This window comes from Bufo gargarizans, chromosome 7, assembly GCF_014858855.1.
Source record: "Bufo gargarizans isolate SCDJY-AF-19 chromosome 7, ASM1485885v1, whole genome shotgun sequence".
NCBI lineage: Eukaryota > Metazoa > Chordata > Amphibia > Anura > Bufonidae > Bufo > Bufo gargarizans.
The window spans coordinates 8250650-8271043 of NC_058086.1; the positions used below are offsets into that span (position 1 = coordinate 8250650).

The 20394-nt window shown below is 45.1% G+C and overlaps 1 protein-coding gene across 4 annotated transcripts in view; it reads left to right on the plus strand.

Moving 5' to 3' along the window:
• Positions 1 to 748: 748 nt before the first annotated feature.
• PLA2G6 (phospholipase A2 group VI) overlaps positions 749 to 20394 on the plus strand; it is a 75343-nt gene continuing 55697 nt past the window's right edge. For 2 of the 4 annotated variants that reach the window (XM_044300669.1, XM_044300670.1), the window contains exons 1-6: positions 750 to 877; positions 2877 to 3095; positions 6183 to 6398; positions 10739 to 10922; positions 11361 to 11548; positions 11980 to 12076. In XM_044300669.1, the coding sequence (XP_044156604.1) occupies positions 2887 to 3095; positions 6183 to 6398; positions 10739 to 10922; positions 11361 to 11548; positions 11980 to 12076 (894 nt within the window). In that variant the 5' untranslated portion in view covers positions 750 to 877; positions 2877 to 2886. Of the gene's footprint in view, positions 878 to 2876; positions 3096 to 6182; positions 6399 to 10738; positions 10923 to 11360; positions 11549 to 11979; positions 12077 to 20394 lie in introns of all 4 variants that reach the window. The other 2 variants (XM_044300668.1, XM_044300671.1) reach the window with 2 other exon arrangements.

Sequence of the window (20394 nt, forward strand, 5' to 3'; positions counted from 1 at the left end):
GTGTCCTGGGTAATTGTAACCACCAAGCCTTGTGTGCCACTGTTTAAACCAACATGGGCTGAACCCTCTTATCCACAGATCCATGTACTTTATTGATCCATTTACAACAATGTCTCTTCTGGCAGTTGTGTCAAAATCACACAATACAGCACAACATAGTGATAACTAGATTTTCACCTGCAGACCCGGATGTGCTTCTACAGAACTCCTGCCGCTGGGGCAGCTACTCCAGTAATGGGATTGTTACTTCAGCAACTCCCTCACATTCACACCTGCGTTTCATTCCTCCTCAGAGACAATACAATGCTTCCATGCTGTATGTTTTAATAACTGAGCGGTGTGGTGAAAAATAACGACACCTTCCTTCATTCCCCTTGCAGGAAAAGCTTAGTTGTGCCCACAGTAAAGATGGCGTCCGTCGTTTTTCCTACGTCTTCCACAAGATGGCTGCTCTTACACTGCTTCCCACCCACCACCTGTCAATATGGCTTCTCTGCTTCCAATGTAATATTTCTAAACCGAACATCTAGAAAAAGTCCAACAGCTCCCAAACAACACCTACCTCAGACTCACATGACCTCGTCATGTGACCTAAACCTCTCAGGCGCCCGTACATTCTAGGCTTTACCCTAACATTACAACCAACTGTGTCTGAACTGAAGTGTGTTGTCGCAGCAAACCTGGCTACTGTGATGTCACCGTCCATTGGCCCGCGTCTTGAAAAGTCCCGCCCTCTCAGACCGTTGATTGGTTAGCAGTTTCCTGAAGGAGATACAGGAGAGCCAGGATTGGCTAAGACGCTTCTGAACTGTGAATCTGCGCGGAAGCGTGTGACAGCCGGTGGATTGTGGCGGCTTGTCGGGAAGGACCGCATCACGTGAGTGACTGCAGGGAATGGCGCCTGTGCCCAGTGTAAATAGATGCTGGCGCTGCTGCTGGGCTTTTCTAGGTTATTCTGTGGTCATTATATAATACAGTTCTTTATTATACTCCATTGATGCTGAAGGGGCCAGAACTCAAATAAATAGTAAAATAAATTGGGCTCCACTGCTAGAGCACAGTATGTCCATAGCAGGGAGGTAATGTGACCGGTACAAAATGTCTATATTTATATCCTGCCTCTTAAAATATTGGTCACCCCCAACGTAACATGCCAAGCACAGTGCCCCGCAATACATGAGTGACAGGACCTTATCAGGGGTGACAGCGGGCATCGGCGTCAGTCCCTGCGGCTTGCACAGTGGCAGGTGTGTACCTGCGCATGCACACAAGACCTGACACCATAGACACCTGTGCAATTTTATGTCTGGGGACCCCCATTGCACTGCACTCTAAGCTTCACATCCATCACATTGCTGGTCACTTTTGCTTCTTTGAATACCGCCTGTGCAGACGATCCAGCTGCACACGTGGTATGTCAGCGCCAAGCATTTACTTGGTGGTAAAGTCCGCCTTTGTACATTGCACCGCTGGGCAGGGACAGACGCCTGTCCCCACTACTGTCATTGAACCTGGTAGGATAGCCAACTCCTCTAGGAGTCCTGGTGGACTACCCCTTTTTTTGGTAATTTAAAGTGACCCTGGAAAAAAACTAAATGTGGGTCCAGATTGACAGAAAGGCAACACAAGTACTCAGGGCCAATGTAGGTAGGTGGTGTCAGCAGTACCATAGTGCAGAACCAAATACACAGTGCAGCACATAATACCTCTGTGGTGGCCATCAATAGCTGCCACGTTGTGTCCTCCTCCTCATTTGTCACTAATTCAGACATAAAGCAGAGATGTGGGCCACAGCGCCAAGCCAACACTACGTTCAGCATGATGTCTGGACTTCCCAAAGTAATGACTCCTATTCTCCTAACCCCCTGTCGCTGTCTCCAGTGCCAACCACAGGTCTTTGGCAGTCTGAGACGCCTGTGTCCCTGCGCCATTTCAGCACTGCCTGATTATAGTGTCTTGCAAGGGTGAACAGCAGGTAACCATGGGCTGCCATGCCCCACCACAGTAGGTCTCTTGCTCACCACCGTATTTTCGGTCCGCATCTTTTGTGGATGAGATATGGACCCATTCATTTCAGTGGAGCTGCAAAAGATGTGGACAGCACACCATGTGCTATCTGCATCCATATGTCTATTCCGCGGTCCCGGAAAAAAAAAATAGACCCACCCTTTTTGAAAAAAAAAAAAAAAAGCCCCTTTGGCTACTCTTTTAAATAATATCTCTATAAAATTTACACTGCTTAAAATATCTCAAGACCATCAAGAGTAATGCTTCTTGTATGTTTTAATCTGTTTGACCTGCTTTTTTGGACTCTGCAGTGCTTAAAAAGGACCTTTCACCACAAAATTGAACGCAATCAGAAAGCACCATGTTATAGAGCAGGAGAAGCAGAGCAGATTAATATATATATTTTTTTTTTTTTTGTGAAAAGCTTCAGTAAAACCTGTAATTTTTACATTTATAACTTTGCATTTTCCACCTCCTGTGAACACCTATTGGTACAGGGAGGAGGGGTTATCAGTGACTGATCAATCACTGATAACTCCTCCCTCCTGTACCAATAGCTGTTTACAGGAGGTGGAAAAGTGCTAAGATATAAATGTAAAAATTATATGAATCTGTTCGGCTTCTCCTGCTCTATAACATGGTGCTTTCAGATTGCGTTCAATTTTGTGGTGACAGGTCCTTTTTAATGTTAGTATCTGAGGGATTTGTCCTCAAAGTGTTATTGGGTGATGAACACCATTTCAAATAAAACCACATGCTATGCGGAGGAGGGGAATGTCCTTATAATTGGCTTGAAATTGCCTCCTCTGACTATTTGAGGTGTGCCTCTCTTTTATTATTAGCCACTTACCTCTGATGTTTCTTTGCAGTGACTTTTTCATGGACCTCTTTGGAAGAATCTTCAATACTGTGAGTGCTGTGAGCAACCTCTTTACCAATCCTTATCGTGTGCGGGAGGTGCCACTTTTGGACTATGCTGGCTGCCAAAGACTTAAGGAAGATGGGCGAATCTTACTTTACAAGAGCAAGACATCAAAAGTGTGGGACTGTCTCCTAGTAAACCCAATGACGCCACAAAATGCCTTTCGGTTAGTATCTGCTTGACCTTCTTCAGAGCAGGTCACTAAACTGTTAAGTTAAGGGCGGTTGTCTGGGATACAGATAGTGATGACCCGTCTGAGGATTGTTCTTCAATATCATATCGATGTGGGTCCAACACTCAACCGTTTCGGATAGCGGAAACTATGCAGTGTACGGGGCTGGGAGCAGACGGCACCATACAGTGTGTAGTGGCCGTGCTGTGATACTGCAGCTCAGCTCCTATTCGGTTCAAAGGGAGCGAGCTGCAGTATTCTAGCGTCAGAAACTACACATTGTACAGAGCCTTCTGCTTCTGCTCCGTAAACGCTATAGTTTCTGGTGTCACGGCTGCTTGAAGCAGCTGATCATGGGGGCGCTGGTGTCGGACCCTCATCAATCTGATATAGCTTGATTACAGTTGTATCCAGTCTAGGTAATCCTCTATTAGCTGTATTAATCAGCTGGCGCATAAATCTCTCCTATCCTGCTAGTTCACTATACTAATAATAATCTAAAATATATATGAATTAAAGAGGACCTTTCATCGGTCCAAACATTGTGAACTAAGTATCATGACATCTACAGCGGCGCCCAGGGATCTCACTGCACTTACTATTCTCCCTGGGCGCCACTCCGTTCTCCCGTTATGTCCTCCGGTATGTTCGGGGACTTGGTTATCGTAGGAGGAGACTGCCCTTGTTCTGATGGGCGTCTCCTTCTCCTAGGCTGTAGTGCCGGCCAATTGCAGCGCAGAGTTCACAGCCTGGGAGAAAAAACCTATTATGGCACCGGACGGGGTTAAAAGCAGAGTGTGCTTGGCGTGCATGCTGTACCTGCGCTCCCTGGACTTTGTGTGGCTGTCATGGCCCATAACAGGTAGGAACTAGTGTTAGGGACCACTCCATAGAGGAGACCTTGACGTGGTGAGTGGCTTATTACGCTTTGGCCAAAATGTACACCAATGCCTTATTCAACATCCAGCATAGAGGCAGGGCAGGGTGCTGGTTGCAGAGTGCGATTGCATTTGTGTTTTTGCATTTATATGCATTGTTATACTTCTGTTTATACATTGGCCTGATGCAAGGTACCAGTGTAGATACAAGATCAGCCTAGAGTTAATCGCATAGGATTGCTTAAAGAGACCTCCTGGGACTAAAATATTGATAGACTATCCGTATTGTAATGCTGCCGGCAGATTACACTGCATTTGAGGGTGGCAGGTTATCTTTACCTATTACTTTACTCTATTAGATCTTGGAAACAAAATAATTTTTTTAAAATGGTCATTGAAAATAATGCCTCTGGGTCTAGATATTACTGTTAGATAGTTATTAGGGTTGTTGCGGGTATCGAAATTTCGATACCCAATCGATACTTTTGTTCTGGTATCGTATCGGATTTCAGTTTTTTCGATACTGGGTTGCGCTTCTGCGCAGCCTAGTATCTCTGAACATGAGCGTGCTGCTGTCGGCGCGCTCATGTTCTCTCAGCAGCACGGGGAGAAGGAAGCTGTCCTCCCTCCCCCCCCTGTGCTGCTGCCGCCAATAAGGAGAGAGGGGCGGAGGAGGGGCGGGCGCACTGCGCCACCAATGATAGGACTATTCCCACACAGAACGGCGCCCAGCGATGTCTCAGCACTCGCCATTAGTCCTGGGCGCCGCTCCGTTCGCCCGCAGTGCCCCATTACTGTCTCCTCTCCTGCTCCACATGCTGCTGATTACTATTGGAGCGATGGGAGGAGACATCAGCTTTACTAGTGGGCGTTCCTTCTCCCTGCGCTGCGATTGGCAAATATAATGAAAGGGACGTTTAAAAGGGAGCAAAATAACAAATATTTTATTGTGCTCATGTAGGAAGGAGTGAAACCTTTATAAATCAAATCGGACTAAAACCATCTATCCCAGTATAACAAGCATCGTATAGGGAAGGTATCAATAACCACTAGGAGGGCTTGTTATCAATATTATAGGGGGGATAGACAGACTAATAATCTAAAATCCACCGCACTAAATACACGGATAAAGTGCTCCGTAGGCAATTGTAGCCTGATATGTTAAAGTGCATGCGGAGATAGATGCGGTGTGCGCTGACCCTGTGAGGATTAACAATGTGTATGTTGATTCAACACAGGAATCACAGTAAGTCACAGGGAACTACACATCTACACATAGAGACTATCCATCTCTTTCTTTACCATCCATTTCCTTCTTTACTATCAATGGCGGCATAGAGTTAGTTTTACTAAATGCCGAGCGCAGCGAAGCGAGCTCGCGAGGGTACAAATGTAGATTAATGGAGATGACTGTCACTTTAAGAAATCTATACCCTTAAGTGTGCGCACGCGCGGTGTGCGAACTACTGCAGTGGAGGCTGCAGGAATGCTTCGCTGAAGTACGCTTGTGCGCTTGCGCAGCGCACCACGTCACTTCCGCTATAGACTTTCGGCAAGCTATAGAGATTTGGCAGAACACCGGAACAGAAAAAAATAAATAAAAACTGCGCGATTCGCCATTTTTAAAAATGCGTAATGCACGTGGCTTTTTTGGTTTATTTTTTTTCGCGTGGTATAGAGTATCGCAATACTTTTTCATGGTATCGAAACCGAATCAAAAATTTGGTATCGCAACAACTCTAGTTCTTATGGTGCCCCGGTGTTCTTTTGATGCCTCTCATAATATCCATCCTGGTGGTCACATATGCTCAGTATTTTAATACCACTGGCCAGCTCTTTTCTGTAGTGTTGTTCAAACGATAAGAATCTGCGCGCTAGAAGCAGCGACCTTCCGCCGGCACTGGACGTAGAAGTGACAATTTATCATAGCAATCATGTGCCATCACTTGTAACAGTGAGAATACCCCTTTAGGAGTGGCTCCCTCTCTTGCAGACCCAGTGCATCGATATGTTTATATGGATAACTGTTAATTTGAATAGCCAATATGTAATAAATAGTCTCTGCATCAGCTTCCTCCACGGATAAGGGTAATCACAGGGGTTTGAAAAAGACCTGTCCTCGTTTTAAAGGGAATCTGTCTGCAGATTAGTTGGTTGTCATTATTTTATATATATTTTTTTTTTTCTGATTTTCTCCTTTCAGTCTATTTCAGTTGGATTCAGAAACAGAAGCATTGCATCAGTTCCAAGAATATGCAACCAAAATGCGTCCATTCTATGAGAGCTCCAGACAGGGCCTCCAGCTGAACACTGTCCAGCTACTTACAGACTGTCTGCGTGGGCACCCCAACTGGTCTTTGGCGCACGTGGCAGTAGAGATGGGTCTTCGGGACAGTTTTAAACACAACGGTATTCTGAGGTGGGCAGAAGACAATGCACAGTGTGCTCAGTGACTGTGTTCACAAATAAGTCATTTTTTGTATTGCTTATTAGTAAGTGTGTACAGAGATGGCATGAGACCATAGAGCTTTCTACATTGTGTGCTTATTTCTTTCTAATTAAAGAGAATCTGCGAGCTCCGAAGCACCTCGCAAACTAGAGAAAGTGATGCATAGCCTAAGTGACGCAGGTCTGGGTATGTCATTTTTATCCTGATACATTTTGATGCTGTGTCCCTCAAACCAAGAGAAAAATGCATTAAAGGGGGTTATCTGACCCCTAAAATTCCCCCCCCCCCCCCATATGAGCGTGCCTCTCACACACAATATACTTGCCTAACTCCCCAGCACCCACGACGCTCCTGGTCCCTGCACGGCTGCAGCTGCTTCTACCCGTGCGCGGATGAAAACCTCCAGTGTTGGCGGGGGCAGGCAGTGACGGGGACGTAACGGCCCCCCCCCCCCCCCCCCCCCCCCGGCCATCCGTGATTCTGGGGAGGCTCGTCCTCGTCACCGCCTTCCATTGGCTGCCTTACTCCACCCTACTCAGGATGATTTCATCTGCACACTGGGAGAAGCGGCGGCACCAGGAGCGACACGGGTGCCAGGGAGCCAGGTAAGTACATTGTGTGTGAGGGGCTCAGGCATTTCAGGGGGTCTGATAACCGCTTTAAGAGGACTCCTGTGCTAATGCACATAATGTAGAGGACTCAGAGGAGTCTTCGCAATGCATTTTTCTGTTGGTTTGTTGGAGCACAGTGTTAGAATGCAAGTAAGTATGAAGATAAAAATTACATAATTGGACTCTGCACCACGTACACTATACACTGCTTATTCTAGTTTTGGAGCTGACAGATCTCCTCCTTCAAAGGGATATGTGAGTAGCATAATAGATAACTATTAGACCGGTGGGGATTAAGAGACCACTAATGATCACGAGAACAAGGGCCTCGTACCCCACAGGACCCAAGAAATGAATAGAATGGCAGGTCCAGCATGTGCACTGCCTCATTTATCTTTGTTCAACCGCTCCACTGTTTCCACCATTTCCTTAAAGTTGAATGGAGTGACAGTACTCATGCGCGACCTGCCACTCCATTCATTTCAGAGGTCACTACATGGCTCCCGGTTTCCTGATTGGTGGGGGTCCCAGCAGTCGTACCCCCACCAGTCTAATAGTTTTCCCCTATCCTGGCGGTGCTTCACATTAAAGAGGTATCCTCTAACATGGAGTATGGAAAAAGCATTTGTCAAATCTTCATCACATTTATTTCATATACTATATAGGCCATAACTAGATGATTGCTTGCATTCGCTTGACTCCATCTCTTCCTTTACCTCTAAAGAGGGACAGCTCTCCAGCTGAGACATCCTCCTTCTTCAAGTGGCAATTAAATGACTGCAAGATCTTTAAAGCTGTGAGGAATTGATACAGAGAGTTGGAAAACTAATTTTAACCCTTTTATGTTTTATGACCATTTTAGTTTTTTTTCCTTCTTGCCGTACAAGAGCCATAACTTTTTTATTTTTTTTTGTTTAATTTTTGGTCGAGATAGCCGTATGAGGGCTTTGCTCCTTGCGAGACTAGTTGTATTTTTTAAATGTTTGTTTTAAAGACCTCCAGAGCCTTGAATGTGATGATACTCACCTGGTCCCTTGTGACCCCCGGACTGGCACTCACTACCTTCTGCGCCCATATGAACTTCCGATGACGGGTGGAAACATGACTGCGTCAGCCACTCACAAGCTGCAGCCATGACCTGTCCCCATTGGATCTCGTGTGACATTACACGTGCCATTGTGTTTTCTGTTTAGTTTTTGAAAGATTCAGTTTTACATAGGAGACATGATGTTGGAGGCAGCAGGTAGACAACCACCGTGAGGTAGAGCAGCAGGGACAGTGATGTCAGACTGGGGAAAGTCCTTGTGGCAGGTAAAGAAGTTGAAGTTAGCAGTAAAAGAAGGTGGACCAGGGTTAGGAGAGAGATCCTGTGCAGCCAATATCAGGAGAGTAGAGAGATTACAGATGGACAACCGGTTTATGAGCCTGACTTTTGTGTTGCACCGTGGGAGGTGATAGTAGTTGAGATCTAGACTTCATGTAATCATACCTGTCTGTTGCCTCATCTAAAAGTCCTTTTACACTGACCAAAGATTGAACAAATGTTTGTTCAACCGATCATCCAGAGCAAACACCTTTTATACAGCTGTAACACTCATTCATTCCCCACACAATTTGCATTAGCCAGGGTAAAATTAAATGGGTTTTCCGGTATATTTATATTGAAGACCTATCCTGGGGATGAGCCACCAATATCGTATGGGGGTCCGCCGGTAGAGACAGGTGTTCCACTAGATATCCCTACCTCGTGAGATTTCCTTACCCTTGTCACTTTTGGCCGCAACGGACATGACGTGAGGAGGTAGGGAAATTTCACAGCAGAGTTAGCTGGACACTGGCCGGCACTGTGCATGCGCCGGGAGCCTCACCAGCGGTTAGGGTAAGGAAAAATTACGGGCCAGTGTGCAGGCGCGGTGATCGGATGGATGTTCTCAGCTGGACACTGGCCGACACTGAGCATGCTCTGGGGGCCTGTAATTTTTCCCTACCCTAACCGCTGGTGAGGCTCCCGGCGCATGCGCAGTGTCAGCCGGTGTCCAGCTAACTGTGCTGTGAAATTTTCCTACCCCATTGTTGTGCACCTGCGCGGCGCGGCACACCTCCTCACGTCATGTCCGGTGCGGCCGGAAATAACGAGGGTAGGGAAATCTAATGGAACACTGGTGCTCCATGAGCACTGTGGCAACTACCAGGCCATGTGACGTCACTGTACATCGGTCACGTGGCCTATGTGCAGCTCAGCCCCATTCAAATCCATGGGGGTGAGATGTAATATCAAGGATGGCCCCTTCAAACAATCAATTTTTTATGTCGTTGATTGAAACTCATTATTGTCCTTCATCAGGCTGGGTAAAAGGACCCTGCCATGTGTAACTGTGGTTACACTTCTTCCATACAACACTTAAAGGGTTTGTTAGAAAATTTAATATTGATGGCCTGTCCTCTGGATATGTCATCAATATCTGGTCGGTGGGGGTCCAACTCCCTGCACCCCCATTGATCAGCTGTTTGAAGAGTTTCACAGCTCACCAAGCACACCGCCGTGCATTGTATAGCAGCTATGTTTGGTATCACAGTCCAGCCACATTCACTTAAATGGGACTGAGCTGCGCTTAGGTCATGTGACATCACTGGCCTAGAAAGAGGCTGCAGTGCTTACTGGAGCTTCTGTTTCTATCTAATCGGTGCGGGTGCCAGGAGTCGGACCCCTACCGATCAGATATTGATGACCTTTCCTGAAGATAAGCCATCAATTTCAAATTGTTTAAAAGCTTCTTCAAACAAGTTGACTTCTGCCTTTGTGCCACCTGTGACATGAGTCACTATACACTTAAAGGGGTATTCCCATCTCAGACAATGGGGTCATATTGCTAGGATATGCCCCCATTGTCTGATAGGTGCGGGTCCCACCTCTGGAACCAACACCTACACCGAGAATGGAGTGGGGAAGATGGTGGCCGGAGGACTCTGGGTTTTCCGGGGTCCGGCCACCGCCAAGCGCTCTTTCCATAGAAGTTAATGGGAGCGCACCGCGTTGGCACGGCCTCTGCTCTCATTCATTTCTATGGGGCCGACAGAAATAGCCAAGCCAGTGCTTGGCTATTTTCGGCGACCCCATAGAAATGTATAGAGGGTGGCTGCGCGTGCGTAGTGCGCCCTCCACAACCTTTAGGGATCCGTTCCAGCGATATGCCCCCATTGCCTGAGATGGGAATACCCCTTCAGGGCTGAACTCTGATATAAACTCCCCTTCACTCCTTTACCATGTACAAGTGATACCTGCCTCTAAAACCGCCCAGAACACTGCCCATTTGTGCCGGTGATGGCACTGGGCTCCCTGCTAGGTGGAAGTCTCCGCCTAACATAGAGATGTGAAGCCCGGTACGTCACTGGTTCACAACAAACAGACCTTGCGTGGTGCAGCACATGGCAAGCGGAGCATCTGAGCAAGGAAATGGTCTGATGCTGCACTCGTACATGGTAAAGGAGTGAAGGGGAACTTGTATTCGCATTCAGCCCTGATCACGGACAACCCCTTTAATGGGCTTTTTTTGCTGAAGCCATAGGACTCCTTTAATAATTTACATTATAAACGGACAGTAGGTACACAGAAAATGTTGCCTTTCCAAGATTTTAAGTCAAAGGGATTTGTTGGAAGCTCACTTATATGTAATACAAATATTTTTATGTGTTTTCTAGAAGTGTGAATAGTACAGAATGTGACGTGGGCTGTACCCCACTGCACCTGGCCTGCAAGAAAGGGGACATCGAATGCATTCAGGAGTTGGTAGAAGACTGCCAGGCTCGGGCGGATATTTCTGACTTCAATGGAGAGACCGTGTACCACTATGCTGCCCGTCAAAACAACCCTCGTGTTATTGAGGTTATTACTCTTGCACTGTATTGTCTTTCCCTTAGCACATCATTAGTACATAAATGTGGCTACAGCAAACCTTTGTAGGGTTCCTCATCATTAAGTTTTGCTCACACAGTGCAGATTTGGTGCGTTATGATAAAGTTTAAAGAAAATGATCAAATTACCCAATAATGGCTTTGGCTGAATCTGCACTATGTGAACAAGGTTTTACACCTGTAAATGTACTGCAATTTACAAAAGAATGTGGGTCCTGAGCCCCCAATTCCTTCTTCTTGCATGGCCGCAATGAGGGAAATGAAGCGGGGGACTTGGGACTAGCGGTTGGGCCCTCAGCTCCCATGTCAGTTATTAGAAAACTAGTTTGTGTATGTATCAGCCTCTGTGTACATCCATGTATCATCATGTCTTACAGATGTTCTGGTTTATGTATTTTTACGTGTCTAGATCCTGTGTTCTGTACCTTCTATTGGTATTAACCACCTGAGCAACTCTGGAGAGACTCCATTGCATGTGGCTTGTCGCATGGGCAAAACCGATGCAGTTCTAGCCTTTTTGCGCTGTCATGCGCACTGTGATATCCTTGGAAGGGATGGATACCCCATTCACACGTCTATGAAATACTCAATGAAAGGGTGAGGCAGTCACAATTTTCTTCATATCAGTATAGAGGGTTGATTGTCCACAGTATCACAAGCCCCAGTCTGTTACATATAAACTATTCACTGTTTTCATTGGTAAACCGGTCACTGCAAATTTAATGGCCATTTGGTTGCAAGCTTCTCGCAATATATAGTTGTATAAACCCCAAATTGTCTGTTATTACTATTTTGAGTCCTTTCTGAGTTATCTTGGATGCTGGATTTCTAAAAGTGACAACCACTGTTGAAGCTTGTAGACCACATTAGTCTTCATCCAGATAATCATACAGTATGGTATATAAAATTGTTTTACAAATTTGAAACTGTAAAAATATATTTATCATAGAGCTTTTAAGAGCAGTCATAGCTTTACTGACATCAGACTGCAAATAAAAAAATAAACAATTTACTTGTTTTTTGCCTAGATGTGCTGAAGCAATACTGGATGTTTCTGCAAACCAGGTACATGTTGAAGATCCTAAATATCAGGCAATCCCTTTGCATTGGGCAAAGACCGCTGAGGTATGACATTATTGAACATTAAGAAATTAAAAAGGTTTTATATTATTTATCACTTTAGACATATCAGGCTGAGCGAAGATTGCATAATTATAGGAAGGGTGTGGAAATAGCTGTCTGCTGACAGCTATGTTGTGTGTATGGCTAGCTTAAAGGAGTTGTCCACTCCTTTTTAATATTGATGGCTTAGGGGGCATGGCCTAAGCCAGGGACGGGGCCGGACGTATGGTGGCAGAGCTCCTGGAGTAGAAGTTATATCCGCTGCCACAGAGCCATTATAACGGCCCCTTTCATCAATTTTAAGAGTCCTCAGCCCAAGAGGATCGCCCAGAGGGGTGAATATAGAATTTTGGCCCCGATTTAGTATTTGCGGCCTACTCGCCAACCGGAGCACCGGCCTTTCCTGCTACACGAGGCTGACTGGAAGTGCAAGCGGAGCGCACAAGACCACCTGTGCTCATTGCAGGACATTAGAGGTACCCTCCTCTCCCCTCCTGCCTTCCTATATTTATACCCCAAACTGAGGTCGAACACTTTGGGGACTGCCTGTGGACACTGTACTATATGGGGCATCGCTCTAACATCTCCCCACCAGCGCCCATCCACAGGTACCTGTACACTGTCATATATTTCAGCCTGGGCGAGCCCCTATATGCTCCTGAGGATTGCTGCCACCCTATGTATGTACCTTTTGTTTCCTATAGCAACCACCCATTAACTAGGTAACTACTATTGAGACTACTCCTCCACCCCAGAGGCTCATGTGCTTGTAATTGGTAGATGTGCTCCCGTTACGCCTCGCTCCAACAGTGACATGTGACAAACGGAATCCTATCCGCAAAGCAATTTACAGTAATCTTCAGCACTCTGCTCCTCTCTAAATATGTCAAAATACCGAAAGCATCCTAAGTCGAATACTTCAACCACATTGTCGCAGTCCCTTCCCGCACATGGCTGGCACAAATTGCCAGCCCTCATCCCTGCCTTACTTGCGGGGGACACGAGCAATACAACAGCCCCAGAAATCCACACCGCCCAGGGGTTTAACTCTACTGAACTGTATGAAAACATAAAACAATTGTTCAGACAAGAACTCCAAGATGTATCAGAAACCTCCAAACAAATGCATGATCTTGGTCAAAGGGTGGATGAGATGGAGACCAAAATAGATGAAATAATAGGTACTCTTGATGCTGATAAAACACGTCTGGATGATCATGAGATGAAACTAGCACAACTAGAACTGAAATTGGAAGACCTAGAAAATCGCTCAAGACCGGCCAATCTCTGTATTAGAGGCCTCCCAGAGAGACACAGCTCTAAACTTGTTTCAACCCCTATTATCACAAACTGACCCTCAGAATTTCCATATAGATTGCATACATAGAGCGCTGACTACGGCAAGAAATTGCCTCATGACGTCATTCTCGAACTGCACTACCCTGAGGCTAGGGACATGCTCCTTGCGGCATCGCGGAATATCTCGCCTTTACCGGGAATTAACTGTAGTGTTCAATTGTTTGCCGACCTTGCACCCTCCACGCTAGAGCGCAGGCGACAACTACGACCACGTTAGGCTACTTTCACACTAGCGGCAGGATGGATCCGACAGGCAGTTCACCCTGTCGGATCCGTCCTGCTGCTATTTCACCAGACTGTAGCTCAGTCCCCATTGACTATAATGGGGACGGGGGCGGAGCTCCGGCGCAGCACAGTGAGACGCCGCCGGGCTAAAAAGTCAGACATGAAGTACTTTTAGTCCGGCGGCCTCTCGCCGTGCGGCGCCGGAGCTCTGTCCCCGTCCCCATTATAGTCAATAGGGACGGAGCGGCAGTCCGGCGGCAGGATGGATCCGACAGGGTGAACAGCCTGTTGGATCCGTCCTGCCGCTAGTGTGAAAGTACCCTTAGTCTTTCAGAAGGCACAGATCCAGTATCAATGGGGCTCCCTATTCAGCTGTCATTCCAAGTTGAAGGCAAAGACCACAGTATTCTCTCCTTGGAAGAGGGACAAGAAGCACTGTGGCTAGCAAACATACTGATGGACTCTCATCCACAGTCCAGCTGGCAGCTCCACTTCCTCAACGCCCTGCAAGACTCTGGGAGAACAACCGACAACCACAGCGCCCAGCTTTTACCAGACCAATGTTGGGGCAATTACGCCTTTCTCTTTGATTGTCAGGGTCCAAATCCAGTGAGGTTTTTCATGCACATGAGAAAATCCAGATGTTTCTACATTGCATTCACTGTATACAATCATGAAATATTGTGTGGCATGAGAAGTGCACATTGGAGTCTGAGTTGTCTAGCCATAGAAATATGTTTTGGTTGCACCTGTGTGAGAATGTGCAAACCCACCCATGACATACAGGGCAATCACCGGGTAGTCCAACACTATCTCTGAGGCTTTTTCAATCATTGCCTGCACTGCCGCGACTGCTCTAACTCAGGAGGTGGTGCCTAGAGCGACAGGATCCAGTCTGGCTGAAAAGTATACCACTGGGCGTTGACGATCTCCATGTTTCTGAGTAAGCACAGCAGTACTGTGATCCTGCATTTTAGAACAGAACAAGTTAAATTCATCATCACACTTTGGAATGCCTAATGCAGGGGCTGACAGGATACAGAGTTTGAGTGTATGAAAATTGTTCTTCTGTAAGATGGAATGGTTCAGATGACAAGCAATCATACAAAGGTTGAACAGATAGGGCAATCTGTCACAAAGACCGTGATCGCTGAAAAGTGTGCTGTCTTCCTGGCGCTAGAGTTCGACACATCACGGTAGTAGTTTCTAACACTACATCGCGGTAGAATTTTCCGAAATACTGGCTGTACCAAGGGCCACACAAGAAAGGCAGTGGGAGATTAGGGCGATTAATATGTGGCTCAAGAACTGGTGTAGGAAGGAGGGGTTTGGGTTCCTGGAGAACTGGGCCGACTTCTCTATCGGCTACAGGCTCTATCGTAGGGATGGGCTGCACCTGAATGGGGAAGGGGCAGCTGTGTTGGGGAGAAAGATGGCTAGAAGGTTAGAGGAGTGTTTAAACTAGGGACCTGGGGGGGAGCTAAATTACATTATAGGAGGGGAAGATAGTGCAGATAGAGACCGGGGGCAAGGTAGTGGGACTGGGGGAGGAATGAAAGGAGGGACTAGAACAGTTCAGAAGGAAAGATGTAGGGTAAAAAATATACATAAACCTCTCAATTGTATGTATACTAATGCCAGAGGCCTGACTAATAAAACTGGTGAACTGGAATTTGTGATGTGTGAGGAGGACTATGACCTAGTCAGAATAACGGAAACATGGCTGGATGATAGCTATGACTGGGCAGTTAATGTACAAGGTTACAGTCTGTTTAGAAAGGATCGCCAAAACCGGAGAGGGGGGAGTGTTTGCCTTTATGTAAAGTCTTGTCTAAAGCCCACACTCCGTTAAGATATAAATGAGGGACATGAACATGTGGAGTCACTGTGGGTAGAGATACAGTCCTGATCAAAAGTTTAAGTCCACTTGAAAAATTGCAAAAAATCCTATTTAGCATGGCTAGAACTTAACAAGGTTCCAAGTAGAGCTTCAACATGCAACAACAAGAAATGGGAGTGAGACAAAACATTTTTTGAGCATTCAATTTAATGAAAACAACGAATAAACTGAAACAGGCTGTTTTTCAGCTGATCAAAAGTTTAGGACCACACCTCCAAAAAATATAAAAAATAACCCCCCTCCCCCCCCCCCCCCAAAAACAGAAATCCAACTTCCAAACATGAACTCAGTAATGAGTAGCTCCGCCATTATTGTTTCACGTCCAAAATTTGTTTTGGCATGCTTGATGCAAGCGTTTCCATGAGGTGAGTGGGAACATTTCTCCAAGTGGTGAAGACGGCCACACGAAGGCCATCTACTGTCTGGAACTGTCCATTTTTGTAAACTTCCCTTGCCATCCATCCCCCAAAGGTTCTCAATTGGATTTAGATCAGGGGAACAAGCAGGATGGGCTAAAAGAGTGATGTTATTCTCCTGGAAGAAGTCCCTTGTCCTGCGGGCATTGTGTACTGTAGCGTTGTCCTGTTGAAAAACCCAGTTGTTACCACACAGACGAGGGCCCTCCGTCATGAGGAATGCTCTCTGCAACATCTGGACATAGCCAGCGGCCGTTTGACGCCCCTGCACTTCCTGAAGCTCCATTGTTCCGCTGAAGAAAAAAACACCCCAGACCATTATGGCACCCCCTCCACTGTGGCGCGTAGAAAACATCTCGGGTGGGATCTGCTTGTCATGCCAGTAATGTTGGAAACAATCAGGCCTATCAAGGTTAAAAAAAAATTCTCATGAGCGAATAAAACTTTCTTCCACCTTTTGAATGTCCCATGTTTGGTGCTCTCTTGCAAAGTCCAAACGAGCAGTTCTGTGGCGTTCAAGGAGATGAGGTCTTTGAAGATGTTTTTTTGTTTTTTGAAGTTCTTCAGTGTTAGATGCTGTCCTGATTGTTATGGGGCTGCAGTCAGGGCCTTAATTTGGGTCGAGGATTGTCCAGTGTCTTGACAGACAGCCAATTGGATCCTCCGGCTCAGTGCTTATTACATTTTTTTGGGTCTTTCACGTGACTTTTTTGTTCCTTAACCCTCAGGATCATTTAAGAAATTCCAAATGACTGTCTTACTGCGTCCCACCTCAGCAGCGATGGCGTGCTGTGAGAGACCCTGCTTATGCAGTTTTTTTGCCTTTGCCATCACAACGTGTGACTGACTACCTGACAGAAAATGACAATGAATCCAGATCTTTGCACAGATTTGGCCTTTTAAAGGCATGTGGTCCTAAAATTTGGATCAGCTGAAAAACAGCCTGTTTCAGTTTAATTGTTATTTTCAATTAATTGAATGCTCAAAAAAATGTTTTGTCTCACTCTCATTTCTCCTTGTTGCATGTTGAAGCTCTACATGGAACCTTGTCAAGATCCAACAATGTAAAATATATTTATTTTTTTGCCATTTTTCAAGTGGTCTTAAACTTTTGATCAGGACTGTACATGGAGCTAAAAACAATAATAAATTACTAATAGGAGTTTACTATAACCCACCTAATATACCAGAGTCAACAGAAAATCTAGTACTAAACGAGATAGACAAGGCGGCAAATCATAATGAGGTGGTTATTATGGGGGGCTTCAAATACCCATAAATAGACTGGGAAACTGAAACTTGTATATCTCATAAAGGAAACGGGTTCTTGGCAAAAACCAAAGACAATTACCTCTCCCAAGTGGTTCAGGACCCGACTAGAGGGACGTCCATACTGGACTTAGTATTAACCAATAGGCCTGACAGAACAACAGACGTGCAGGTTGGGGGACACCTGGGAAATAGTGACCATAAAGTAATAACCTTCCAATTATCATTCAAGAGCGTTTCCACAGGGAGGAACAAAAATACCAAACTTCAAAAAAGCTAAATTTAGCCAACTAAGAGAGGCCATAGGCTTAACTAACTGGGACAAAGTCCTCAAAAATAAAAAATACAGCCACAAAATGTGATATCTTTAAAAGCATCCTAAAATCTCATTGTGAGAGCTACATACCGTATGGGAATAAAAGGTTAAGGAACAAAAATAAACCAATGTGGATAAATAGAACTGTAAAGAAAGCAATAAATCACTAAAACAGGAGGGTAGCACGGAAGCACTGAAAAACTATAAGGAAAAAAATAGAACATGTAAAAAACTAATAAAAGCGGCCAAACTAGAGACAAGAGATTAATTGCCAAAGAGTAGAATTAACCCTAAAATGTTCTTCAATTATATAAATGTTAAAAAGTATAAATCTGACGGTGTCAGCCCTTTAAAGAGTAATGAGGGGGGAGTCGCAGAGAGCGATGAGAAGAAAGCAAAGCTGTTAAATATTTTTTTTTCTCCAATGTTTTCACTGAGGAAAATAAACTGTCAGATGAAATGCTGAATGTAAAAATTCCCCATTCAAAGTGCCCTGTCTGACCCAGGAAGTACAACAGGGACTTAATTAACAAGATTAAAATGGACAAATCGCCAGGACCAGATGGCATACACCTCCGTATCCTAAGGGAATTAAGTAATGTCATAGCCAGACTTATTTCTGATATTTGCGGACTCTATACTGACAGGGAATGTCCCACAGGATTGGCGCATGGCAAATGTGGTGCCAATATTCAAAAAGGGTTGAAAAACAGAGCCTGGAAACTGTAGGCCGGGAAGTTTAACATCTGTTGTGGGTAAACTGAAGGTTTTCTAAGAGATGATATCTTGGAGCATCTCAACGGAAATAAGCAAATAACGCCATATCAGCATGGCTTCGTGAGGGATTGTAAAAAAGGAGAGAGACAGGAGGCAGCGCCTCGTGTGTAGAACCGTATGATAGTATTAAAAACAAACAATGCACTGATTGTGCTTACCGTATTAGGTTGTGATGGGTCACAACTCCTATGAATCGCTTGTGCTGGCAAAAAGCCCGTCCAGCTTGCGGGGGTGACTGCTGCTGCTGCCCAGGTTCTTACCCGTTTTCGTGGAGCACGATATACGGGGTATGGAGAATAGTGGATAGGTTTAAAAAAGTGAACCTTATGAAAAACGGCGCTGCTGCAGAAAACAGGACTCAAGTAGATAAAATAAAGTGGGTCTTTATTTATATTGGTCTTTTTGTGGATGAGAAAGTTGTATTTCTATGTGTAATAATATTGCAACAGAGGCATCGTCTTTTGCCACATTTATAACTGCCTATTTTGTTCTGTATTGTGCCCTTTTTCTCTCCCATGTTTTGTTTTGGTTTGTTTGGGGCCACAGTGCTCTTGATTGTGTAACGGAGAATCCCTTCCCTAACATAATAAAAAAACTAACCACCCTTATAAAAAGTGCCCACGATAATCAATACATAAACAAAAAAGAAAAGAATTTTCTCATTCCGAATTTTCTCATTCCGAAATCACCCAATTAGCTTGGATTGGTCATGCCAAGCTAATTTAATTAGTTTCTATGAGGAGGTAAGTTCTAGACTTGACAGCAGCGAATCAATGGATGTCGTATATCTGGACTTCTTCAAACCATTTGACACTGTACCACATAAAAGGTTAGTATATAAAATGAGAATGCTCGGACTGGGAGAAAACGTCTAAGTGGGTAAGTAACTGGCTCAATGATAGAAAACAGAGGGTGGTTATTAATGGTACATACTCAGATTGGGTCACTGTCACTAGTGGGGTACCTTAGGGGTCAGTATTGGGCCCTATTCTCTTCAGTATATTTATTAATGATCTTGTAGAAGGCTTGCATAGTAAAATATCAATTTTCGCAGATGACACTAAACTGTGTAAAGTAATTAACACTGAAGAGGACAGTATACTACTACAGAGTGATCTGGATAGATTGGAGGCTTGGGCAGATGAGTGGCAGATGAGGTTTAACACTGACTAATGTAAAGTTATGCACATGGGAAGGAGTAATGCAAGTCACCCGTACATACCAAATGGTAAAACACTTGGTAACGCCGACATGGAAAAGGATCTAGGGATTTTAATAAATGGCAAACTAAGCTGCAAAGACCAGTGTCAGGCAGCTGCTGCCAAGTCCAATAAGATAATGGGTTGCATCAAAAGGGGCATAGATGCCCGTGATAAGAACATAGTCCTACCACTTTACAAATCGCTAGTCAGACCACACATGGAGTACTGTGTACAGTTCTGGGCTCCTATGAACAAGGCAGACATAGCAGAGCTGGAGAGGGTCCAGAGGAGGGCAACTAAAGTAATAACTGGAATGGGGCAACTACAGTATCCTGAAAGATTATCAAAATTAGGGTTATTCACTTTAGAGAAAAGACGACTGAGAGGAGATCTAATTACTATGTATAAATATATCAGGGGCCAGTACAGAGATCTATCCCATCATCTATTTATCCCCAGGACTGTGACGAGGGGACATCCTCTGCGTCTGGAGGAAAGAAGGTTTGTACACAAACAGAAGAGGATTATTTACGGTAAGATCAGTGAGACTATGGAACTCTCTGCCTAAGGAGGTGGTGATGGTGAGTTCACTAAAAGATCAAGAGGGTGTATTTCTGGAGTGTAATAATATTACAGGCTATAGCTGCTAGAGAGGGTTCAGTTGATCCATGGAATTATTCTGATTGCCTGATTGGAGTCGGGAAGGAATTTTTATTTATTTTTTCATTCCCATAAAGTGGGGAAAATTGGCTTCGACCTCCTTTTTTTTTTTTTTTTTTTTTTTTTTGCCTTCCTCTGGATCAACTTGCAGGATGACAGGCGGAACTGGATGGACAAATGTCTTTTTTCGGCCTTAT